This window comes from Planococcus citri, chromosome 1 (assembly GCF_950023065.1).
Source record: "Planococcus citri chromosome 1, ihPlaCitr1.1, whole genome shotgun sequence".
In the NCBI taxonomy this organism is placed as follows: Eukaryota; Metazoa; Arthropoda; class Insecta; order Hemiptera; family Pseudococcidae; genus Planococcus; species Planococcus citri.
The window spans coordinates 89,635,800-89,662,955 of NC_088677.1; the positions used below are offsets into that span (position 1 = coordinate 89,635,800).

General features: G+C 35.8%; 1 protein-coding gene across 1 annotated transcript in view; it reads right to left on the reverse strand.

The window, feature by feature from the left end:
- Window positions 1-27,156, reverse strand: part of LOC135840290 (hexosaminidase D-like) — a 62,866-nt gene that overhangs the window by 16,175 nt on the left and 19,535 nt on the right. Inside the window, exon 2 of the mRNA XM_065356739.1 lies at window positions 5,027-5,202. Coding sequence (XP_065212811.1) covers window positions 5,027-5,033 — 7 coding nt within the window. The 5' untranslated portion in view covers window positions 5,034-5,202. The remainder of the gene's footprint in view (window positions 1-5,026; window positions 5,203-27,156) is intronic.

Here is a 27,156-nt window from a genome sequence, read left to right on the forward strand (position 1 = left end):
AACTATGAAGTAGACGGCTACCATTTTGCATGTAGGTGTTAAAAATTAACAATGAGTACATCGTGTCTACCGTCTACTCTCATTCCGTGCGATCCTGTCGTCTCGTGTCAACTAAAAGATGAGATACCTAACGTTCTAGCGAGTTGTCGCCCTAGATAAAGGCGAATTTTGAACATACGTATAGCAGCATGTTGAAGAGATTTTAATTCGATTTCGAAATTTCATCAGCGAGAAGAAGGTGAATTACGAAAACCAGGCTAGATCGAGACGAGCGACGAATAATTTGGCGAATTGTTCGCTAATCACATCACGACGACGACGACGACGACGACCGTGGTGACGTCATCGAAACAAAGACGCAGACTCCCTGGCTGGGCCAACATAATATGCATTCGTACGAATCAATTAATCGGCGTAATTAATGATTTAGGACTCAACGAAGAACGCGATGACGATGACTCGTACACGAAAAACTGGTGTAACGATGTATACGACACACATAATACATACATACAAATTACAATGTACATAATACGTACATCTATATTATCGAATGCATAACGAGAGCATTTTTTTAGTCGATTTTTTTCGTCTCGAATAAAAATATATCGAACGACGAACGGCACACGAGTACGAGTACGAGTAATTAACGTTTTAGTATACAGTTTTTTTAAATTGGCAATTGCGAGCTGGCGTAAATGTAGGTTAATGTCGCGGGAGCTTCATAAGACGGCGGCGACCAGCGACTGTTGTCGGAGTCGGAATTGCATCGCTCGTATTCTCTCGCATCTCGCATGCCCGTTGCAAAAATTTTTCGGTCGTCGTACTCGAACGCTTTGCCAATTTTTTACACGAGCGTTGAACAACAAAAAAAAATCCCTGTAACGGCATTTCAAAATCGGCGATGATGCTGATGATGCTGACGACGACGACGATGTTTATATTGGCTTAGGAACAGCGCAACGGTAGCGGCGGCGGTTTATTATCCGCTTCATTTAGCATATTCTGGGATTTACCTCTACTAAGTACTCGTAATACTTGAGCGAAGCGAGCCGACAGCCGATAGACCAACAAGTAATTTGTATAGGAGATGGATCGTGTTTGTTTATGCAGTTTTTGTTTCGGATAATAGGAGGTGATTGATATTTGGTAAAGTTGCGGTTCGATTAATCCGCCATATCGGATAGATCAGATTTTTTCATCTTCATCCATCGTTTCCTGTCATTAACTACTCGTAGTACTCGTAAGTAGGTAAAAGTACCAAGTACCCGCGATGTCTTCGTATACGCGGTTGAGCGATTTGTGAATATTTTCCAACAAATCATTCCCGTTCGGAGAAACGAAAAATTCATCGGTAACTTCGACGACCTTTGAGTAAGTATTCAAATTAATGATCCGATTCATTACATTTTTCAACATTTTGCATTTAAACTGTTTTGAAAAAAAAGAGCCCCGGAGATGGATTTTGCAGACCCCAACAGTTTCAAGAAGGGGTGGGGTGACCCTTCGAAGAAATAGAAGGATCGTTAGAGCACCCAGTTCAGACGTTGGAGCGGCTTCCCTTCTTTTCCTTATTTAGTCCGGCATATGACAAGGAGTATTTGCACACCCCCCCAACGCCGATTCCCCAGGACAACTTTTTTCTTAAAGGGGACATCCTAAGGAACATTTTAAAGCAAACTTGCCCAAAAAAAGTTGGCCTTACTTACAAAATGGCGGCCATTTTGATCGACAGGTCAGCCGAAATCGCAGATTTTGCGTTTCAACACAGGACTTGCACGAAATTGTTCAAACCTTACGAAGGTAGATCGAAAGATCATGCAAAAATTCATCACCTGTCAAAATTTCAAGTGCTAAAGTGCGTTTTTCGATTTTTGGTGAATTTTTGAAAATCCAATTTAGGCCAAGAATGAGGGAAAAAATCAAAATTTTACCAAATTGACCAAGAAAGCAGAAATTTGGAATATACCCTGTTTTCGACATGCCAAATCGATTGGAAACGGTTTCAACCCGTTTTGAGCAGTTCTGGAGCCTCCAGCAGATTTTTGAAACTCGAAATTCCCACAAAATTCCATTAGATTGGAGTTGTAAAGCTGAAATTTATTCTAAAAACTACATTCAATACGCTACGAAGTACTGCAGGTGAATTGCAAGTCGTTTTGGAGCCTCCAGCGACTTTTTGAAAATTCCCGAAGCCTCCAGCAGATTTTTGAAACTTGAAATTTCCCCAAAATTTCATCAAACTGAGATGGAGAGTCGAAATTCATTCTGCAAACTGATTTCAATACGCTACGAAGTTGATTGCTGATGGATTTCAAGTCGTTTTGGAGCCTCCAGCGACTTTTTTGAAAATTACTGGAGCCTCCAGTACATTTTTGAAACTTGAAATTCCCGCAACATTAATTTATCAAATGGAGTTGGCAAGCTGAAATTTACTTCGCAGACTACATTGTGGTTTCAAATGGTTTTGAAGCTTCCAGCTGCTTTTAGGAAATTTCAATTTTCCAAAAAAACGCCATACAACCTTTCAAAAAGTCGCTGGAGGCTCCAAAACGACTTGAAATCCACCAGCAGTCAACTTCATAGCGTATTGAAATTAGTTTTCAGAATGAATTTCGACTCTCCATCTCAGTTTGATGAAATTTTGGGGAAATTTCAAGTTTCAAAAATCTACTGGAGGCTCCAGTAATTTTCAAAATAGTCGCTGGAGGCTCCAAAACGACTTGCAATTCACCTGCAGTACTTCGTAGCGTATTGAATGTAGCTTTTAGAATAAATTTCAGCTTTACAACTCCAATCGAATGGAATTTTGTGGAATTTCGAGTTTCAAAAATCTGCTGGAAGCTCCAGAACTGCTCAAAACGGGTTGAAACCGTTTCCAATCGATTTGGCATGTCTAAAACAGGGTATATTCCAAATTTCAGCTTTCTTCGTCAATTTGGTAAAATTTTGATTTTTCCCCTCATTTTTGGCCTAAATTGGATTTTCAAAAATTCACCAAAAATCGAAAAACGCACTTTAGCACTTGAAATTTTGACAGGTGATGAATTTTTGCATGATCTTTCGATCTACCTTCGTAAGGTTTGAACAATTTCGTGCAAGTCCTGTGTTGAAACGCAAAATCTGCGATTTCGGCTGACCTGTCGATCAAAATGGCCGCCATTTTGTAAGTAAGGCCAACTTTTTTTGGGCAAGTTTGCTTTAAAATGTTCCTTAGGATGTCCCCTTTAAGAAAAAAGTTGTCCCGGAGGATCGGCGGGGAGGGGGGGTGCAATTACTCCTATTGTCATACGCCGGACTAATTTAAAAAGTGGACAGATAACCTTGGAAAGCTAGACACGTAGGTCAGTGACCTTGAGAGTTCAGACAGACTGTTCAATGACCTTGGGAAGCCAGACAGACAACCTTGAAAAACTATACAATTGGGTCAGCGACCTCAAGAAGTCAGACACACAGGTCACCCTTAAAAGACCAAGGAAAAAGCCAGACAGACAGGTTAATGACCTTAAGAGGTCAAACAAGTAGACAAATCACCTAAGGAAGCCTTATTGATGGGCCAATGTACCTCAAGAAACCAGACAGGCCGAAAGACTAACCTGAGACGCTAGACAGGTAAGTCAGTGACCTTAGGAAGCCAGACAGGTGGCCTGTGGTGGGAGGGAAGTGCTCTAATGTCGAGACGGTACTGTAAACAGTTGTACGATGCTCTGTCCTTCTTTAACATCATTCTTGTCAAATTTGGTTGCATAGGTCAGGCTCATCGATTTGCCGGTCCCACCAACTTTTTGAGGAGGGGGGGGGGGGGTTCAACCGGCGTAATTGATTTTTCAATTATTGACGACGAATTTTTAAAAATTCAAAATTATAATATTTTCGGCAATTTATGTTTCATTATTTAAAAAAATATGTAAAAATATCTATTTAAATAAAAATGATAGAAATCATGAAATCAATCTCGAAACAAAATTTGTCATTTAGCATCATTTTGGAGCCTCCAGCGCGATCTTCACTGTCTCCAGAATTGTAAAATATCTCAAGAATTGGTGGACATCAATGGAAGGGGGAGGGCGTCGTTTGAAAATCACCAATATCAAAATTTTGTTGCTGTTTTCAGAAGAAAACAATTTTTCAAAAAAATCACGTTTTTATTAATTTTAAAAGTAGGTTCACCTTGGCCAAATTTGATGATCAATCAGCTGTAGTCCCAAAATAAAATTTTGTTACTTTGGCCTCTCATACGATTTCATTCTTTCATGTTGGTAATTTTTTAAACGAATCATTCTCAGTTTGGACAGCTAATAATCAAGTTATGGCTATTATCAGTCTATTTCACAAGTTGATCCAAATTTCACCTCGAATGCATTTTTTTGACCATTTTTATAAAAAGAAAATTCAAAAAAAAACAATGAAATGACCTCAAGTATATCTACGTTTTTTGACCACAAGTATTTTTATAAGGAAAAAAATTCCAAAAACCCAAAATTTTCTGTTCGCAGAGGGAAAATTTTCAAATCATGCACGAACGTCTAGAAATCGATTCGAAAAAGAATGAGCGCTTCAAACAGGTTGAGAATAAACCACAACTTGATTTCCAGCTGCCCTAATTGATTTTTACGTCTTCTGGAGAAATTTTGAAATTCTGGAGAAATCGAAAATCGCGCTGGAGACTCCAGAATGATCGGAAATCATGAAGTTTGGTTCGAGGGAATTTATATCGAGTTCGGAACTAATTTCCATGATTTTTAATGCGTAACTAGAAATTTTTGGATAAGGCATAAATCGTCAAAAGTAGGAAATTTTAAATTTTCAAAAATTTACCAAAAAACTGAAAAATTAATTTGAGCATTTGAAATATTGGCGATTGAGGTTTCATAACATGCTCTCTCCAAAAATCACGACACACTTTTGAACGTCTCTGACTCTAAGAGAAAATGCGGAATAATTAATAAATGCTATTTACAAAAAAAAAAAAAAGTATCCGAAGTACATTATAAAGAAGTAGGTAAGATAATATACGAAAATTTACCATCCATAATGGGCCGGTGAGGCGGAAACGAAGAGAAACAGCGTTAGCGTGACGGATAGAGCGGTGATAACAGCTCGCGCCTTGTTCGATTTTCAATAATTTTTCAAAAGCATCAATAGCATCAGCAGCAGCTGCTCAACACTGCGACCAAACTTGTTCTTCTCATATTCCATTGGCTAAAAAAAAATAATGAAAAATCAAGTATCAATATTGATGCAAGAAGATGGTTACAATATACAATATACGTACATACACTATTATATTTGTACTCTAGGTAAAGGAGTGTACTGTATATGGTGACCATAAAAAAAAAATGATTCACAACGTACATAATTCTCTCACTTATTTACATATCTCAAACAATAAAGCGAATTAAAACAAAAAACAAAAAAAAAAACAAGGCCGGAGGAAAGTAATAAACGAGTGATTGTTACGACATATTGCATTGTAGCGTTACCCCTTTTTTATGATTTTAAAAAAATGATAATTTAGGAAATGCGTGTGCCATTTTTCTTTCTCATTCTGTCCTCCCCTTGGAAAACTTTCATCAAGCTAATTGAAGCGCTGAATAAAAAACGTAAGCATATCTTTACAACTTATAACGATATACGTAAACATAAACAAAGCCATTTTCTCTCCAAACTCGAATCACTGTGTAGCTCAGAAGAGTTGAACGTCTTCAGTATTGTTTCATTGACGTAGGAAAAAGGAGGTGACGAGATCCGCACTTCGACGTAGAAAATAATTGAAAAGTTTCAGTACATATATTGCTTGATCATACTGCTCTAGGTTCATAAAGAAAGGTGTCAGAAATGTGTTTTTTTTTCAGGTTTCGATCTTCCAACTCTATTTGACCTCTTCAGCAAAATCTACAAAAGTTGATTCTTGACGCTTTCTTTCGCATTTTAAATTTTTAAACCGACCTGAAGTTCCCTTCCCGCAATTTGAATTGTTAAATATTTGATTCGTACCACTTTTGAAGAAAATGTTTCAAAAAATAATATGAACTTTAAAAATTGACTCGAGTAGGTAGGTACTTGAATTCCCCGATAAAAATTTTAGATTGCGACATTGCCCTCAAAACTGTCGAAAAATAGAAGTATTACTGCGATGATATCGTAAGTGGATGATAAAACTCGAGTGACAGAATTCGTTCCAACACGTGCACGATAATTATACCTATCAAAGACTTCGCGTACTTGAATTCTGAAATGCGCGTAGTGCACACATAGGTTTAAGTACGAGATATACCGCCAATGGGTGAACCTTTGAATTTTTTTTTTCGTTTTTGGTCATTTTGTGAAAAGTGGGAGACTGGTTGAAAAAAAAAGTGAAAACGGCGCAAATAGGAAACTTCCATCACCAAAATAGAACGAGCCCGATCCAATAATCTATAGCATCAAAGTTACCCTCGAAATGAGCTGACTTTGAAAGTTGGTTTATACAATATATCGAACCATAATATACAGGTACTGGTGATGAATGATGATAAATACAGAGTAATCGATTGAATTTCAGTCCACCCAGTACTTTTAGTTGAGATTTCGTCGGTTAGTACATAATTGATAACTTTTTCACTACTATTGATGACTACATTTTCAGAAATCTCTCCACTCGACTCCCCCCTACACACACACAAAATATAGGTTAGTCATGGGTGGAGATAGGGGACTAGAATTGATATTCAAGTAGATTTTACCTGAATATGGACTTGAATTCTGGCAACCAGTTCCCTCCAGCTATCTCTGTCTTTGGCCCTTCTCATCAGGAATGCAATGATACCTTATTGATACAAAATAAATATTTTTGAAAGTATCATGATATTGGATAGAAATATCATGATACTTTTATTTGTTTATTTTAGCTTAAAAATTAGCTGAGATGCTAAAACTTTCACAGAAAAAAAAAAGTCAAAAAAAATTAGAAGCTCGGTATCAAGTTTGGATCAAATTGATCTGATACAATGTATCAATAAGTATCATTTACCAGGTATCATCCCATTCCTACTTCTCATGCATTCTCCCAGCAACATTTTAGCAGCTTCTTGATCAAGTCCCCGTGTATTGGGTGGATGATCTTCCACTTCCCCTCTTGCCTTCTATGTGCCCTTGGACTGTGACCTATTTCCAGGTTGTCCCGTCGTCTCATGATATGTCAGAAATAGCATAATATCCGTCTCTTTAATGACTGTGCTGTTCACTTCTAGACCCAAGATATCCTTAGCATGAGTCTATAGCAATACATTTCAAATGCATTGATTTTGTCTTGATCTGCCTTGCATATTTTGTCCAGCATTCTGACGCATACAAGAAGATGGAGAAGACTAGAGTTTTTACAATTCTGAGTTTTGCGACCTTTGTGATGTTGTCATGGCTTTTCCAGATCCGATTGAGCTTTCCCACCACCGCTGTCTTTGCTATGGGCGTCCTTCTCTTGATTTCTCTAGCTGAGCCTCCCTGATTTGTTATCAATGAACCAAGGTACACAAAATCCTATACTATCTCTATGCCATCAATCTTCAAAATTTCAGGTCTGTTCTCGTGCTCCCTACCCTATCAATCATCATTATTTTTGTTTTTGCTTTGTTGACCTTCAGGCCTGCCTAGTTGCTGGCTTTTTCAATCTTCTGGAGCATTTCCCTCAGCTCATCTCATCGAGCTTTGTGGCAAATGTACCCATGTCCAAAAAAATGTATGTATGTTTGGTGATGGTTTCTGGAAGTTGGCAGGGCCATCTATTGGTCAAAAAAGAAACTATGTGCAGAAAATGCTTCCTGAGACTTCCCAGATCAGGGCCAGACCCAAGAACACAAAAAATTCAACGGCTCACCAAGGTATCCCATTTTAGTGGCACTGATTTTGGGCTCCTCAATTAATCGGCCAAATTTTTTTCTCCCATTTTTCAAAGTATAGGACACTGAGCATAAAAATTCATTCAGAAATTTTGTAAGCGGTCCAGGTTTTTACCTCATTGGCCCAAATACATCACGGCCCACCGAGATTTTCTCGGTAACTCAGTGGGTGGGCCTGGGCCTGTCCCAGATTCATTTTCTGTACAAAGTTTCTCTTTTTGCCATATGGTGATGCTATCAATAATGCTACATATGTCCGTTTGCCACTAAGCCAACAACTGCTGTCTCTGCAGTCAAGATGGTGTCATCCGCATAGGGGACCCTGCCCTAAGACGGCGCAATTTTTTTCCGAAGCCTGGTACTCCCAAAGTATCCAACCAAAATGGACAAAAATTTGATGGAAGGTCCCTGAGACTATCTACTACTTACCACCAGAAATGTAAAACTTTTGTTTTCAAACCCTTGTCTCAATCAAATGAATTGTAAATGAGTTCAAATGCGCCAATGGTGCAAATTCATTCCTGAGACAGCGCAAATCCAATTTTAATGTAATACTGTAACAAATATCGTTTGAATTTGATTGAAATTATTAGATATTTTGAATGCATTAGGATCCCTAATTTACCCCCAATTTTTTTGGTTGACGGTGTTTGACCTTTTTTTTAGTGATTTGGCTGGCAATCCCACTTTTTTCAATATTTTTGCAATAATAACTTTTTATGAAATATTTTGAACAGAAACATGTAACATTAGGCACACTATATACACTACTACACAATTCACCTAAAGCTACCTGTTTTTGTTGCTGAAAAGCTCGTACTTTTGCAGCTGTGCCATCATCATAGGACTGGTCATATGAATTCAAATTTTAGTAAATTAATGAATGAACATAAACACTAATGAAAAAACTGAGTAGCGCATTAGAAAGTAGATGAAATTTCGCACATTATAAGATACTTTCAGTCACTTTTAGTAAGGAAACCAATTTGGAAGAGCTTCCAGCAAAAAATTGCAACGATCAAATTTTTAAGCAAAAAAACAAAAATACGTTCTCAAGAAAGCAAGATGATTGTTCAAGCCGATATGACTAATTGACTACAGTAAAAAGTCAAGAATGTGAAGCACAAAGATGGTGTGCAGTTGGTTTTTACATCAGCGTTGCCAGACACCAGAAATTTGAATTGCGCCGTCTCAGGAACTGCACCATCATAGGGCAGGGTCCCCCTACTGTAGGTTCAATATTCTCTCTCCTCCAATCCTGACTACTTTTTCTCAATTCTCTGTGGCTGTTCTCATTACCCATTCTCCATATGTGACCGCCCGCGATAAAACCGACCATTGGTCGCAAAAAATCAATTTTTTTTCTTGCGAATTTTTGTCCCCTAAACCATTTAGGGGCAAAAAATAGGTGAAAAAACACTTCGTGATTTTTGCGACCGATGGTCAGTTTTATCACAGATGGTCACATATGCGTTGAAGAGAATTGGGCTGAGCATGCATCCTTGTCTCACTCCTTTTGCTGTATGGAAATGATTGGTGAGTTCTCCTTCTACTCTGATCTGCACCACATTGTCCTCATACAAGCTCTTCATGAGACTGACGAAGCAACAAGGTGCGCTGGTACTCCAAGCTTTTTGAGGTTTTGCCACAGGATCTTCCACTTGACATTGTCGAATGCCTTCTCATAGTCAATGAAGCACATGTACACCGGCCTGTTGAAGTTCATGGAGTGATTTTCTTACCCATCAGAACAACTTTGGGAGGTAGCAACGGAAAAAACGAAAAAAAATTATCCACCATGTAATGTAGGAGTATAAAAATAAGGCACACCCTAATGCAGATGTATGCACACAACATGGACATACTGACCCAAATTTTTCAAATACAGACTTGCCAATCGGTAATAACCTAGGTATTCGCCATTCAAAACACGAGCTTTGTACGATTGTAGAAAGAAATATACCGCCGTCGTTGTTGTCGTGGTCGCTGTGATAAGCGTAAGAAGAAATTTACATTGTCATATAATGGACGTACATTAAGTACAGGTAGTAAGTCAGGTAGCAGGTACTACATCCGTCTATCCATCGCCTTCGCCATCATTTTGTCCGCGGCTGCGGCACAAAAAGCGGCTAAAAGTTTGTAAATGCGATAAATAGCCGAAAAATACGAGTATGAATGGTAACGAGACCGTGACCGTGACGGTTCCCTTAAAAAATTACCATAGATCTACATCTGCTATCTGCTGCTCTGCTAATGCAACGATCGTATTTGAATATGCCGTCGGTCGAACGTCGACTCCTTGCTCCTTCCGTCCGCGTCCTGGTCTCTTTCGCGTCAGATTAATTCGATTCGCCGCACCGCGCCGCCCCCCGCCCCGCCTGCCCTACTTGGATGGATATTCTCTCCCACACAGGTATAGGCAGAGGCAGAGGCAGAGGCAGAGGCGAAGGCACAGGTTGCCAGAACGAAAACTATATCAAATAATGCATCGAACACCTAGTTTATGGAAAAACACCAACGAGTCGAAAAATTCCATTAAATTTATTCCATTTTATTGGAATTCGTCCAGGGAGCGTGCTTTGTTGATGACTATGATATGGTCTACTTGATGTGGTATATATGAGAGTATTGAATATGTGTAATGAGTTGGTGAGTTTGATGTGAGATGTGCATAATGTATTGTATACGGAGGAAAAATGCGGCTACGTCGAATATGTAATAAAGGACCATGATAAATCGACGAATCGCGTCTCTTTTTACGCTTTTCATCGCTCGATCGTCCGAGTCTCTTTTCTGTGGTTTGTGAACTACCATACTACCAAGCATGGTGAACCCTGAACGGATTTCCTTGTTCGTGAATACTTATGTTAGGTTAGTTGAATAAACGTCGCGCAGCAATGGAGCTCCAACAGTTGGAAGTACATTGTACAATGTACTGGTACATTATGCTCCCGGCTGTCTCTCCTTCCTTCCTCCAGTTCGTGGCCGGACATAATATCACTATTACATGTATTGTTCAACACGAACGAGATAAACGTTCAACAGAATATTTACTTACGTAAAACCCTGAGGCAAGGCAACGTTTTCCATCAACGTGTAATAAATTGAGAAAATGCTTAGTTATTTTAAAATTTGGAGACTGCGGTCGAATGCGATAAAAATAAATTTTCAGCACCTACTGGAAGTGGAAGGTGCTAATTCGAAGCTCATAGCTCGCTATTTTTCACATTTTGGAAACCATTGAGAACGTCGGAGGAGTCAAATCCAAAAAATGAGTCGATATTCGTATTCAGCGTTTTCAAAAACGTATGAAATGATAAATTGCACGATATACATATGACATTTTTCTAGAGTTTTAACAAAATTTCGGGGTTCCGTACCCCCTCCCCTGTTTTCAAACTCCATCAGAAAGAGTTTGCACATACAAGGGTTTTGTCGAGGTGTTCACCTCCGATTTGAACTACACTGCGATTTTTTGAAAGAGCATATTCTGAAACTCTCACAACAAAAATCTCAGTTGCCTAAGTTAGTCATAGTGATTTCTAATCGTTCCAAAAATTCACAATTACGAAGTAAAATTGATGGAAATCAGTCCAGAATGGTACCAACTCCTCCGAACCGAATTTCATCATTTCTGACCATTCTGGAACCTCCAACACGATTTTCAATTTCTCTAGAATTTTAAAATTTTTCTACAAGGCGTGGAATTCAAATTAGGCAGCTAAGAATCCAGATGTGACTTATTCTGGTCATCTCAAAAGGTTTATCAACATCTGAGCCTCGAGATTTTTCTAAACGTAGAGACATTTTTGAAATTTGCACGAATGACTGTATCTTGTCTAAAACCAGGGTTTTTTTTTGAGGAGGCACGCGAGGTCACGCAGAGCCCCCCCCCAATCAAAAATATCAAAAAATTGCGACAAAAACTGAAAAAATGAAAGAATTGGGGGGAAATGAAAATTGACAAGCTTTTTAAGCAATTTTGTAAAAAAAATAAAATAAAACTAGACAGCTGCGCTTAGCGCAGCTGTAACAGTGTGCGTAGCTAGCTTCTTTAGTTTGAAAAGCGCAACGCAATTTTGGAAAAGAAGCATAACAAAATTTCAAAAAAAGGCGCAACTTCGAAAAAAGCACAATGCGACTTCAAAATAATAAGCACAATGCGATTTAGAAAAAAATCACAACGCAAATTTCAAAAATAGAACAAGATTCCGAAAAAAATCAAAATATGATTTTGAAAAAAAAGCATAACGCAACTTTTTAAAAAAAACGATTGGAATTTTGAAAGCAGAACGCAATCATGATTTAAAAAAAAATCACAATAGGATTATGAAAAAAAAGCACATCACGATTTTCAAAAAAAGCACAATGCAACTTTGAAAAAAAGCGATTGGGATTTTGAAAGCAGAACGCAATCATGATTTTAAAAAAAACGCACAACGTGATTTCGAGAAAAAAAGCACAAAGCAACTTTGGAAAAAAGCAATTGGGATTTTGAAAGCAGAACGCAATGATGATTTTAAAAAAAGCACAACGCGATTTTGAAAAAAGGCACAACGCGAATTTTAGTTTAAAAAAAGCACAACGCGATTTCGAAAAAAAAGCACAACACAATTTCGAAAAAAAAGCACAACGCAATTTTGAAAAAAAGCACAGTGCGAACTTTGAAAAATGATCAACGCGAATTCTCAAAAAAGCACAAGGCCAACTTTGAAAAAAAGCACAATGCGCTTTGGAAAAAAAAGCACAACGCAAATGTTGAAAAAAAAACAGAACGCGAACTTCAAAAAAAAAGCACAACGCGATTTTGAACGCGATTTTGAAAAAAAAGCACCACACAATTTTGGAAAAAAAGCACAACACAATTTCGGAAAAAAGCACAACGCGATTTTGAAAAAAAAGCGAACTTTGAAAAAAATATCAACGCGATTTCAAAAAAAAGCACAATGCGATTTTGAAAAAAAAGCACAACATGATTTTGGAAAAAAAGCACAACGTGAATTCTGAAAAAAGCACAAGGCCAACTTTGAAAAAAAAGCACAATGCGGATTTTGGAAAAAAAACACCGCGATTTCGAAAAAAAGCACAACGCTATTTCAGAAAAAAAAGCACAATGCAAACGTTGAAAAAAAGCACAACGCGAACTTCAAAAAAAAGCACAACGAGATTTTGAACGCGATTTTGAAAAAAAAAACACCACACAATTTTGGAAAAAAAAGTACAATACAATTTCAGAAGAAAAGCACAATGTGAACGTTGAAAAAAAACAACTCGAACGTTGGAAAAAAACACAATGCGATTTCAAAAAAAAACAACGCGATTTTCATTTTAAAAAGCACAACGCGAACTTTGAAAAAAAGCACAAAGCAAATTTTGGAAAAAAAGCACGTGCGATTTTGAAAAAAAAGCACAATGCGATTTCAAAAAAAAGCACCACGCAATTTCAGAAAAAGAAGCACAACCCAATTTTTAAAAAAAAGCACAACGAGAACTTCAAAAAAAAGAACACAACGCGAATTTTAGGAAAAAAAGCACAACGCGAATTTTAGAAAAAAAGCACAACACGATTTAAAAAAAAAAAAAAACACGCAAATTTTGGAAAAAAAGCACGTGATTTTAAAAAAAAAGCGCAACGCAAACTTTGAAAAAAAAGGCACAACAAAATTTTGAAAAAAAGCACCACACCATTTTGGAAAAAAAGCATAACGCGATTTTGGAAAAAAAGCACCACACCATTTTGGAAAAAAAGCATAACGCGATTTTGAAAAAAAAAGCACAATGAGATTTAAAAAAAAAAGCACAATGCGAATTTTAGAAAAAAAGCACTACGCGATTTAAAAAAAAAAAAACACAACGCAAATTTTGGAAAAAAAGCACGTGATTTAAAAAAAAAGCGCAACGCGAACTTTGAAAAAAAAAGGCACAACAAAATTTTGAAAAAAAGCACCACACCATTTTGGAAAAAAAGCACAACGAGATTTTTTAAAAACAAAGCACAACGCGATTTTGAAAAAAAAGCACAACGCGAACTTCAAAAAAAAAGAACACAATGCAAATTTTAGGAAAAAAAGCACAACGCAAATTTTAGAAAAAAAGCACAACGTGATTTTTTTTTAAAAAAAGCACAACGTGATTTTTTTTTAAAAAAAGCACAACGGGAATTTTTGAAAAAAAGCACAATGTGATTTTTAAAAAAAAAGCCCAACGCAAACTTTGAAAAAAAAGCACAACTCGAACTTCAAAAAAAAGGCACAACAAAATTTTGAAAAAAAAACACCACACCATTTTGGAAAAAAAGCATAACGCGATTTTGAAAAAAAAGCACAACGAGATTTAAAAAAAAAGCACAACGCGATTTTAAAAAAAAAAGCACAACGCGAATTTTGAAAAAAAAAGCACAACGTGATTTTTAAAAAAAAGCGGAACGCGAACTTTGAAAAAAAAGCACAACGTGAACTTCAAAAATCAAGGCACAACAAAATTTTGAAAAAAAGCACCACACCATTTTGGAAAAAAAGCATAACGCGATTTTGAAAAAAAACGAGATTTAAAAAAAAAGCACAACGCGATTTTGAAAAAAAAGCACAATGTGAACTTCAAAAAGAATCACAACGCAATTTCGAAAAAAAGCACCACACAATTTCGAAAAAAAAAGCACAACGCGATTTTGAAAAAAAAGCACAACGTGAACTTCAAAATAAAAAAACAACGCGAACTTCAAAATAAAAAAACAACGCGAACTTCAAAATAAAAAAACAACGCGAATTTTAGAAAAAAAGCACAACGCGTTTTCGAAAAAAAGCACTACGCAATTTCAGAAAAAGAAGCACAACGCGAACTTTGAAAAAAAACACTATGCAAATTTTAGGAATTGAAAAGCACTAGATTTCGAAAAAAAAGCACAACAATTTTTAAAAAAAAGCACAACGCGATTTTAAAAAAGAAGCGCAACATGAACTTTGAAAAAAAGCACAATGTGATTTTTAAAAAAAAACAACTCGATTTTGAAAAAAAAGCACAACGCGATTTTAAAAAAGAAGCGCAACGCGAACTTTGAAAAAAAAGCACAACGTGATTTTAAAAAAAAAACTCGATTTTGAAAAAAAAGCACAACGCAATTTCAAAAAAAAAGAACAACACGATTTTGAAAAAAAAAGCACAACGCGATTCCGAATACACTATGCTATGCTATTCTGAAAGCTCCGGAGCACAACGCGATATATCAGGAAAGCATAAGCACTGCAGTACTGAGAGATTGAGAGAACCTCTTGGGAGCACAGCAAAATCACAAATGACTGGAGGTTTTGATTCTGAAAGGGTAACCACCTGCTTTCAGCATCTACGTGTGTAAATGAAACACCTGCAGGTGTTTCACAAATGACTGGTGGGTTTTCATTCCGAAAGGGTAACCACCTGCTTTCGGCATCTAGTCTAAAATTGAACAATGGGAAAGATAACACTGTAGATAAGAATATTTTAGGACCCCTGCAGTGTTACATTTTAAAACCAATGTCGGCTTCCCTTTTGATACCTTTCTCATTGTTCAATTTTGAAAATTTAAAGTCGGCTTCGCTTTTGTCGGCTTCCCTTTTGATATGGCCCTTTTCCCTTTTTTATTCTTTTTTTGGTACAAATTTTCGTAATTAATTGCAATTACTCAAGAAGCTAATTGAGTAATTGCAATTATAATTACGACATTCCCTCCCTCAAGTTATGCCTCACCTACCTACGAAAGATTCAAAAAAATCGGCCCATTCCTCTAAGAGAACATTCGAGCCAAAGAATTTTTCAACTTTCGGAACGAAACCAATAGTGTGCTACGCACACTAAAAACAGATTTTTGTTTGATAAACTTCAAAACAAAAAGTGGACTTTTCAGGTTAGGCAAGTCAAAAATCAATGATTTTTAAACGTTTTGGCAAAAAAGCAAAAATTTCATAACAATTTTGGTAACAATTATGACCGTTTGTTTAAAATTCAAAAACATCAATATTTTATCGATTCTCAAAAATTTCGCTTTTTAATCGAGTTTTTTCTAAACCTCAACACTCCCAAAACGACATTTTCTCAAAATCGAAAACCTTTACTATTTTTTACGCGTTCTTTCTCAATTTTTAGATGGTTGGAATTCATTAAAAATGAAGAAGCGAAATGCAGCACTCGTACCTAATTATTTCCAAAAAAGATACCTACACATAACTTTAAGTCAAAAAAGTTTGAAAAAATGACCAAAGAAAAATTAATTTAAAAAATGGCCAAAAGTGAGTAAAACATTTTAATACAGAAAAATTCACAAAATAACAAAACTTTTCAATTGAAGATTCAATGCAAAAAAATTTGTTTGGCAATTTGGTATCTACTTATTTACAAAAAGTTGACATTTTTTTACAATTGTTGTCGAAAAAAAAGTGAGGGTACTGGCAATTTCTGACATGAAAGCAAGACTTTTGGACAACTTTTGGAGAAAAAATCAGACTTTTTGGAATTTTTTACTAAAAAGCGATAAATTTTTTAGTGAATTTTCAGAAGAAAAACGATACATTATAGCAATTCTGAACAAATGGTGAAACTGTTTGCTATTTTTGGCCGAGGGAAGACCAGGAAAATTTTGACAAAAGAACAAAAGAAAGGGCGTTTTAAAAAATTATGGCAAATGTCGAAATTTTTTGTCTACTTTCAGCAAAAAAGTGAAATTTTGAGAATTTTTTGTAAAAAAATGAAATTTTTTCAATTTTGCAAATTCTGATGAAAAAAAGCCAGACTAATTTATTAGCTCAATGTTCTTTATATTTTTGTATTTTTTGCACCCAGTTGACTTGATTCACTCTTTTCCCCGTCACCAGTTTATTCCAAATCCTTCTAAACTCGAAAGATTTCAAAATAATTCAACTCAGCACTTCGCTTGAGAGCAATGGAAATTTCAAAAATATCAAAAAATTCCCATAAAAATTGAAAAAAAAATGAAATTAGACAAAAAAAGAACCTTTTGAGCAATTTTGCAAAAAACAGGACATTTTTTGACACTCTTTGAAGCAAAGAGGACTTTTCAGGTAGGTAAGGCAAAAATCAATGCTTTTTGCATGTTTTGTCAAAAAAAAATTCTTGGTCTTCTTGGAAAAAATTGCGATTAACTATTTGACTATTTCATCGAAAAATTACTTACTTACTGAGAATTCTGACGAAAAAACATTACAAACTCTACTCGTCGAAAATTGACTATCTCCGACAGTTTGGACAAAAAAAAAGGAATTTTTAATTTCAACAGTTTTGGCAAAAACAATGTTTTTTTGAGCAATTTTGGTAAGAACAAAACTGCTTGGCAATTTTAGCAAGAATTGATTCCTTTTTGAAAATTTTACCACACATTTATTGACCATTTTGCCAAAAATTGACGCTTTTTCGCCCTTATAGACTTGAGCTAATTTGACAGAAAAAAAAAACAGAACCATGAATAGTTTGGCAAAAAAACAAGACTTTTGGAACAAAAAGAGAACCTTTTGAACAAATGAGGCGAAAATCAATTCTTTTTGGTTGTTTGGGGGGGGGATGGGTGGGAAAAGGTAGGTACCATCAATAGAAAAAAATGAAAAAAAAGTTCAACCCAAAACTAACGCCCGAATTTCACAATTTCAAGCTATTCTGGAACCTCCAGTATCGTGATTTTCGATTCCTTCGAAATTTTCAATTTTTTCCAAAGAGCAGGAAGTCAATTCGCGTAGTTAAAAACTGAGTTGGAAAACGAAGAGACGGAACCTTCAGCTGAAAATTCTAGAAAGCGAGGGTAGATATATCATAATGATGTTGGTGAAATTCACATAATTATGTACATAGCGAGCCACCACAACACATGTCGCAGGATTTGATCTTTTGTAAAAATAAAAAATGTAAATGATGAACACGTGCTCCGATCGAGAGAGGAATTGCAACACTGGTATTGTCATAAAAAGCATACAACTGGGAATTGGATAAATAGGAAGTATGACGCGACGTAAGTAGAAGTAGATATTCTTATGATACGAGTAGATGAAACGCAAACGTGTGAATTGGAAAAACGATGAAATGACAATTTATTAGGTAGTAGCATTAATAATGAAATGACGATGTATGCTGCAGTGAGCAGAGCTCCAAATTCTTCTTATTAACCGTCGGCGTCGCACTCGTATGTCGTATCGATCGCAATCTACGAGTATACGCTCAACTTATGCCTACATACGAGTATACGAGTATCGTATAATATACTTTTAATTAGGTTAATGTTCGATGTTCGAAAATGGATGCTGGAGGATGCACAAGCGGCGACGCCGACTCGACTTCGATTCACGATTCACCTGTTATTTATGTGGGTATTTATTACACCCCCGCAGCGGCATTAATATTTCATATTACGAGTAAATCGTCTCGTAACAGTAAAGATGAAATATTCCGATTCGTCGGCGCAGCGTTTCACAAACCACGTTTATGTGTATACATATAGCTAAACATTGTCGACTGCTGGACTGCTCCCTCTATCACAAGTAGGTTTGTGAAAATTTCGCTTTTCGCACTCGAATTATTCGTACTCGTATTTTAAATGAGCGCATGCATGGAACCAGCAGGACCAGCACAGCAGCGACGCGACGCCACCAATGTAAGAGGTTTTCCTTTTTTTTTTTTTGCTTCTTTTCTTTATAACAATGACAACGATGCGATGATGACTCATTAGTACGAAACTATGCATTGGGCCACGTTTCGCGTGTTCAAGTGCTCGTTCGCTTTAGAGAAAAATACTTACTAAAAAGTAAGTAGAAAATGCCGAAGCTATAAAGGAAAAGTATACGTACAGAGTTTTTATGCAGAAAAGAAAAATGACACGCACATTTACTAATAATAACCACGATTGTAACGTGGGAAAGAATAATAATGTGAATGGTCGTCTGTTTCAGTATAGTCTGTATACTTCTTCGGCACTAATGGTTTTTTTTTTCCTTTTCACAACAGTACTGTCAAAAGATTTGAATACAACCAAGTTCCACCATAAAGAAGAATAAGTATTAAAAGTTGAAACGCCACGAATATCGTGTAAATATTGAAAGTATGGATGAGAAAACTTATTGAGATTAGAATTGGCCATCTTGAATGGCCATAAATAAAATGAGTACGTCTGAACAACAAAAAACCAATATTTATTTCCACCATCTTGAGCCCATTTTTATCTTCAATTTTTACAAGTGCATTTTCGATTTCTGAGGAATTTTTTAAAAATGGAATCTGTCCTAAAAAATGTGAAAAAATGTTTTATGGCATATTTTTAAAATCTGGAATTTCCGAAATATAACAGGAGACTCCACAATGCCTTGAAACTACCTCCAATCGATCCAAATCGCTTTGAGACTCTTATGTATTTCAGGATATGGTGCAATGAAATTTTTAATTTCCATTTTGATTTTTATTATCCCCCTGGAACCCCTCCAAAAATTAGAACATCCTCATATTTTCATACAAAATCGTTACGTTTCCAACTTCATTGGGTGAAATTTAGTGAGATTTTCAATTTTCAAAAACCTGCTATATGCTTGAGAACCAGAGGCGAGCCGAGCGTGAGATTGTAAGGAGAGGGGGGGGGGGTAAAAATTGAAGCGAAAAGTTGGAAATTTTCGGGAAAAATTGGGTGAGTTGGAAAAAGTTGGAAAAACGCAGACCCTTCCTAAAAAATTCAGGAAAAATCCCAACCATCTCAGAATTTTTTGAACCGAACAAAAATTCACGACAAATTGAAAAATGCACTTTAGCTCCTAAAATTTTGGCTGATGATTTTTTTTGCATGCTCTTTCAATATAGCTCGTACATTTAGTCCGGCATATGACAATAGGAGTAATTGCACCCCCCCCCCCCGATCCTCCGGGACAACTTTTTTCTTGAAGGGGACATCCTAAGGAACATTTTAAAGCAAACTTGCCAAAAAAAAAAGTTGGCCTTACTTACAAAATGGCGGCCATTTTGATTGACAAGTCAGCCGAAATCGCAGATTTTGCGTTTTAACATAAGACTTGCACGAACTTTTTCAAACTTTACAAAGGTAGATCGAAAGATCATGCAAAAATTTATCACCTGTCAAAATTTCAAAGTGCTAAAGTGCGTTTTTCGATTTTTGGTGAATTTTTGAAAATCGAATTTAGGCCAAAAAATCAAAATTTTACCAAATTGACCAAGAAAGCTGAAATTTGGGATATGCCCTATTTTCGACATGCCGAATCGATTGGAAACGGTTTCAATCCGTTTTGAGCAGTTCTGGAGCCTCCAGCAGATTTTTGAAACTTTAAATTTTCACATAATTTCATCAAATCGAGATGGAAATCTGAAATTTACTCTTCACTCCAATTTTAACACCCTCTGAAGACGACTTTAAGCGGGCACAAGTAATTTTAGGGCCTCCAGCGACTTTTTTTGAAAATTACTGGAGCCTCCGGTAGATTTTTGAAGCTTGAAATTTTCACAAAATTTCATTAAATGGAGATGGAAATCTGAAATTTACTCCACGCTCCAATTTTAACACCCTCTGAAGACGACTTCAGGTGGGTTCAAGTCATTTTAGGGCCTCCAGCAACTTTATTGAAAATTACTGGAGCCTCCAGTAGATTTTTGAAACTTGAAATTTCCCCAACATAATTTATCAAATGAAGTTGGCAAGCTGAAATTTACTTCGCAGACTGCATGGTGGTTTCTAATGGTTTTGAAGCTTCCAGCTACTTTTAGGGAATTTCAATTTTCCAACAAAACGTCATACAACCTTTCAAAAAGTTGCTGGAGGCTCCAAAACGACTTGAAATTCACCAGCAGTCAACTTCGTAGCGTATTGAAATTAGTTTGCAGAATGAATTTCGACTCTCCATCTTAGTTTGATGATATTTTGGGGAAATTTCCAGTTTCAAAAATCTACTGGAGGCTCCAGTAATTTTCAAAAAAAGTCGCTGGAGGCCCTAAAATTACTTGTGCCTACCTGAAGTCGTCTTCAGAGGGTGTTAAAATTGGAGTGAAGAGTAAATTTCAGATTTCCATCTCGATTTGATGAAATTACGTGAAAATTTAAAGTTTCAAAAATCTGCTGTAGGCTTCGGGAATTTTCAAAAAGTTGCTAGAGGATCCAAAACGACTTGAAATTCACCTGCAGTACTTCGTAGCGTATTGAAATTAGTTTTTAGAATAAATTTTAGCTTTACAACTCCAATTTGATGGAATTTTGTGGGAATTTCGAGTTTCAAAAATCTGCTGGAGGCTCCAGAACTCCTCAAAACGGGTTGAAACCGTTTCCAATCGATTTGGCATGTCGAAAATGGAGTGTATCCCAAATTTCAGCTTTCTTGGTCAATTTGGTAAAATTTTGATTTTTTGGCCTAAATTCGATTTTCAAAAATTCACCAAAAATCGAAAAACGCACTTTAGCACTTGAAATTTTGACAGGTGATGAATTTTTGTATGATCTTTCGATCTACCTTTGTAAAGTTTGAAAAAGTTCGTGCAAGTCCTATGTTGAAACGCAAAATCTGCGATTTCGGCTGACCTGTCAATCAAAATGGCCGCCATTTTTGTAAGTAAGGCCAACTTTTTTTTTTTGGCAAGTTTGCTTTAAAATATTCCTTAGGATGTCCCCTTCAAGAAAAAAGTTGTCCCGGAGGATCGGCGGGGGGGGGGGGGGGGTGCAATTACTCCTATTGTCATATGCCGGACTAATTCTAAAAATTTCCATTTTCAAACAAAAAATCAAATAAATGACGCTTGTACCTATGTTAAGGAAAATAACTTGGACTCGATTCATTCATTCGTAGTTCAGATTTATTTTTATGAATTACACAATTTCTTCCTTCCAAAACCTGTCAATTTCTTAATCAAAAATTATAACCAATTACATCAGAACATCTTGAATTTTCAAGGATCAGCTTCAGAAAGTCGAAATCTCAAGGTTAAGCATTTCATCTAAGGCAAGGGCTTCGCCATTGGTATTTTTCGCATCTAATTTTAGAAACGAGATACTCGTACTCGTATACGAAGAGCCGACATACGCGTATACGAAGCTTTCACTTTCCATTAGTCTCGCGATTGAATTAAACGGCGAAAAATTACGCTGCGAATATACTAATAATCGATGAAATAACTCGAGAAGATTTGAAGACGAAGAAGAAGAAGAAGAAAAAAGCAGAAAAATAACCTATACTAAAGAGAAAGCAACTACTCTTCGCGATATTTTAAATAACATGGGTAATATTCTCATACGTGTGGACTGCACTATGTGACTGTGGTTACTCGACGACGTACTCGTATCACGCGATGGCGATGGAGTCATTGTCGGTGACAACTTTTTAGCATTTTCATCGAGGTTCTAGTCGTTCTAGATACCTACAGTATAAACAAGTAAACGTGTAGTAGTTCGCACATTGTGGTCTTCTCACACATCTTCAAGGCACTAATATGTGGACGTGCTACGACAGTAATATAGGTCTAGGTGTAGATGTACAATTACATAGATACCTACCTAGACCTACTGCACAAACATGAAAGAAAATGCAGTTATTTTTACTGAAAATTGTTTACATAGTGTATGAAGAAAGTAGTTAAGTACTCGTACTACGTTTTTCGTGCTCCAGTCTTCCACCCTCAAAACGTAGTCACTTTTGAAAAAAAAAAAAACAAAAAAAAAACTGAAAATTTCAGTCACACAACTTGAAATTAAGTAGTGCTGGAAAATCTTCAGGTCCTCAGAAAATCAGAAAAATCCCCCCAAAAAAAATGTGATTCGTACGTCATCAATGTCATCATGGTATCTAACAGAATTTTTTTTGAAAGAAATCACTCCTTGTTTCACTATCTCTCCACTCGACCCCCTCCCTCCACCCCACACAAAAAATTACCAAAATCAAATTTTTCACAGGAAAATTTTAAAAAAAGTTGAAACTGAAAGAAAATTTGTATACAAAGACGTATTTCTTAATTTCAACCAATTTTTTCAATACCTATTAGAGATACTCCGTATTATGCACAAAAAAATGGCACTAAAGTTAATTTGGAAGGTTTTCAGAGCACTTTTTAGAAAATCTGAAATTTCCAAAACATACCCGAAGGCTCCGGAATAGCCTGAAACCACCTTCAATCGACTCGACGTATTGAAAATGGGGCAGGTACTAAGTAAATTTCATTTCAACAACTCAGTTGGGTAAAATTTTTGTGGAAAATTCAATTTTCAAAAATCTCAAAATGGTTCGAAACCGTTTTCAATCGATTTGGAGGGTAAAAATTTCAGCTTTCTCGGTCTATTTGGTGAAATTTTAATTTTTTTCCATTTTTGACCCGAGTTTAATTTTTTTTTTAATTCATTAAAAATCAAAATCGTTTGTGAACTCAAAAATTTGATCTACTGTTTTCAAATTCGTAATCGGAAAATCGGATCACCTCGATTCAAACTCGATGGACAATTATTTCATCTGGTTTTCAAATTCCGCGATTTTAGGATTTTTTTTTAATTTGCCATTTAAAATAAAAGGACACATGCGTAGAAGTATCTAACGTAACTTTTCTCATAAGGATTATAAAATTACTCACTCATTCTCATACGCGAATTCATATTCTATCATTTTTGGAAGAACATTTGTACTCACCTGAAACAAAGAAAAATTAAGGTGGATTAGTTAGGTATGTATACTGTATAGTTATGAAATTATTGATTAATCAACAGATGAGTATATACATATGTATATGAAATACATAATAATGGTCGAAGACCAAAGTAAAAATTCTGACAATCTCCATGTTGAATAAAGAGCCAGAAAAATGAACATTCACAAATAATAAAGTATCATAAAAATTGTAAAATTGATAGTGAAAATCACGCAAAAATTATCAAAAATTGATGGACAATCAGAAAATGACAAAAATTTGAGAAAAAGCCTCATTTGGATAAAATTTTAATCAGAAATTCTCAAAATTAAATGACGATTTGACAAAACTGCAGAAAGTTTCATAAAATTTGTCGAATTGACCCCCCCCTCCACCCCACCCCCAAATCAAAATTTGTCGAATTGACCCCCTCCACCCCCCTCAAAATCGACAATGACCAGAAGTTGAATTCATTCTATGTACCTAAGTACTTAAATGAAGCCTCAAATTTGATTCATTTTCATCACCCAAAAAAGCACTCATTTAGTAGTTTTGAACCCCCCCCCCCAACCAATGGTGGAAAAAGTAGAAATTGAGCCTCCATTTTCAAAAAAAGAAGAAAATGTATACGTTTTTACATTTCAGTCTTTAGATCTGCTGCATTTTTACCAGAAAAGCACTAATTATTAATTTTGACTCCTCCATCATCACTGCGCAGTAAAGAAGTCAAACTTGAGTCCCACGAACTAAAAAAAAAAAATACACAATATATATATGATATGCAAAGAACTCTGGACATACATCTCAAGTGCATTCTTCCAAACAGAATATCAGGTATCAGGGCTCGTACTCAATTTTTTTTCTCAAAAAAACCAAGAAATGAAATGTTCTGGTTTTTTATTTCAAAACTTTTTGGCAACGAAGGGAGAATTTTTGCAAATTCCGGCAAAAAAGCCAATTTCTAACGAAATAAAACCATAGACTTCTAAACTTTCCCAAATTTTTTCCAAAAATTCCCTACTTTTCGGCTAAATCTTTCTGTCTGGAGGGGGAGGGGAGGGGAGTAGTGAGAAACCCCTTTCTCCCCTCCTCATCCCCTCATATTAGGCACGCCTCTGGTTGTCGTGCTTATGATACGAACCTAGTTCATTCTCTTGTCATAGGAGGGGAGGGGCTCAAAATTTCTTATCCGATGAAAATGAATCCAAAATTCGAAGTGTAGAACTTGAAAGCGGGAAAATTTCAATTCTAACATTTTTTTTTGAGAACTTTAGGGCGGGGTTATCGCAGCACGACTCTCTACTTCAAGTTGAGATTGAGAAGCTGAAATTTTCAGATATTTTCCCCCTCATAAAAATTGGTAGATAACTTTAGTACACGAAGAATACAGGTATTATTGATTTTGAACTCGGAAATTCGTTGCATACCCTATTGCGGATCTCTAGATCGATTGTGGAATTTAAATGACTTTGAGGCAACAAATTTTGGAAACTTTTTGTGAAAATTGTTTCAAGGTAGGTAAATACCAGGGTGTCTAACAAAAATTCTCCGAAGAAATGCAGTACTTTTACAGTACCTTTTGCAGTACCTTATATTTTTTTAATCCAGCTTACACCGACCCCCCCCCCCCCCAAGAAAAAAATTATATTTTTGAACCAGTGGGAATTTGTCGATAAAATTATAAGTATTCCAATCGAAACAAATTGAAATTACAGAAGAAAAAGTGTCACCACGCCTATAAAAAAAAAATATAAGTGTTGCCATCTTCAGGGTGTCCACTCATTTCTGGAAATGATTTTCCCTGACTTTTCCAGGTTTTCCAGGCCAATTTTTTCATTTTTCCAGACCATTTTTTTCAATTTTCTATGCTTACCCCATACTTTGGTTCAAGAAAAATTTTTTTTTTGGAAGGGTGTATTTTTTTTATAAGCTTCTTTTCGAACTGGATAATTCTTCGGATATAAAAAACAGCTCAACTTTAATTATCAACTTTTTTAATTAAAAATGAATAAATAAATGAATAACGTCAGGGTGTCCACTCATTTCTGGAAATGATTTTCCCTGACTTTTCCAGGTTTTCCAGACCAATTTTTCCATTTTTCCAGACCATTTTTCTCAATTTTCTATGCTCACCCGTACTTCAATTTTAATTTTTTTTTTTTTGGGGGGGGGGTAATTTTTGTCATAAGCTTCTCTTCGAACTGGATACTTCTTCGGATATAAAAAACAGCTTAACTTTGATTATTAACTTTTCTAATTAAAAATAAATAAAACATGCATCAAGTTTGGCCAATTGATAAAATACCTATGTATTCATATAACTTCTGAAAATTTTTCTTTTCTTTTTTTGATTTTTGAAGGCCTCAAAATGTGAAATTTGTTTACTTCAAAATGAGAGACAAATTGGCCCGAGCGAAGCGAGGGCGAGAACTTTCGAAAATTTTTATTTCAAGATGCCTGAAAACGAGTTTTTTTTTGAATGCGAAGAGGGTTTATTTTTTGGTTTTTTAAATTTTAATATTGGAATGGATGTTTTTTTGAAGGAAGTTTACTCTTGAAAAAGAAAAGAGAACAGGCTCGAGCGAAGCTAGGGCGGAAGCTTCTGAGAATTTGAGTTTCGAGAGTCATAAAAACGAGGTTTCTTTATGTGAGGACGAGTAGCTTTTTTTTGGCTTTTAAAATTTTAGAATATTTGAATTTTATGTTTGGTTTTTTTAGTGAGGACGAGTAGCTTTTTTTTGGCTTTTAAAATTTAGAATATTTGAATCATGTTTTTTTTTTTGAAGGAAGTTGATTTTGAAAAATAAAACAGAACAGGCCCAAGCGCGGGCGAAAGCTCTTGTAAATTTGTATGTATTTCGAGATGCTTAAGAACGATGTTTTTTTCGTGAGGAGTTCATTTTTTGGCATAAAAACTTGATTTATATAATCAAGAAATTTTCATGTTGTCTTTGAAAAAGAAAATAAGCCCGAGCGAAGCGAGGGCAAAAGCTTTTGAAAATTTGCGTTTCGAGAAGTGAAAAACAGTGTTTTTCTTTCATCACAGGTCCTTATTCAGAATTTTCAATTGATCGTTTTTTTAAAATTCCAGAGATTTTGCGTGAAAATTACGAAATTCCCTGACTTTTCCCTGACTTTTCCAGACCGACCAAATTCCCTGACTTTTCCAGGTTTTCCAGGTTTTCCAGGTTTTCCAGACCTGTGGACACCCTGAAACGTGCATCAAGTTTGGCCAATTGATTACAATATTCATAATAACTTTTGAAAATGTTTCTTTTCTTTTATGGTTTTTTGGAGGCATCAAAATGTGAAATTTGTTCATCTTAAAATTGAGAAACAAATTGGCCCGAGCGAAGCGAGAACTTTTGAAAATTTTCATTTCTAGATGCCTAAAAACGAGTTTTTTTTTTAAATGAGAAGAGTTTATTTTTTGATTTTCAAATTTTAATATTGGAATGATGTTTTTTTGAAGGAAGTTAACTACTTTTTAAAAAAAAGTGAACAAGGTCGAGCGAAGCGAGGGCGAAAGCTTCTGAAAATTTGCATTTCGAAAGGCATAAAAACGAGGTTTTTTTAGTGAGAGCGAGTAGTTTTTTTGGCTTTTAAAATTTTAGAATTTGAATAATGCTTTTTTAAAGGAAGTTGATTTTGAAAA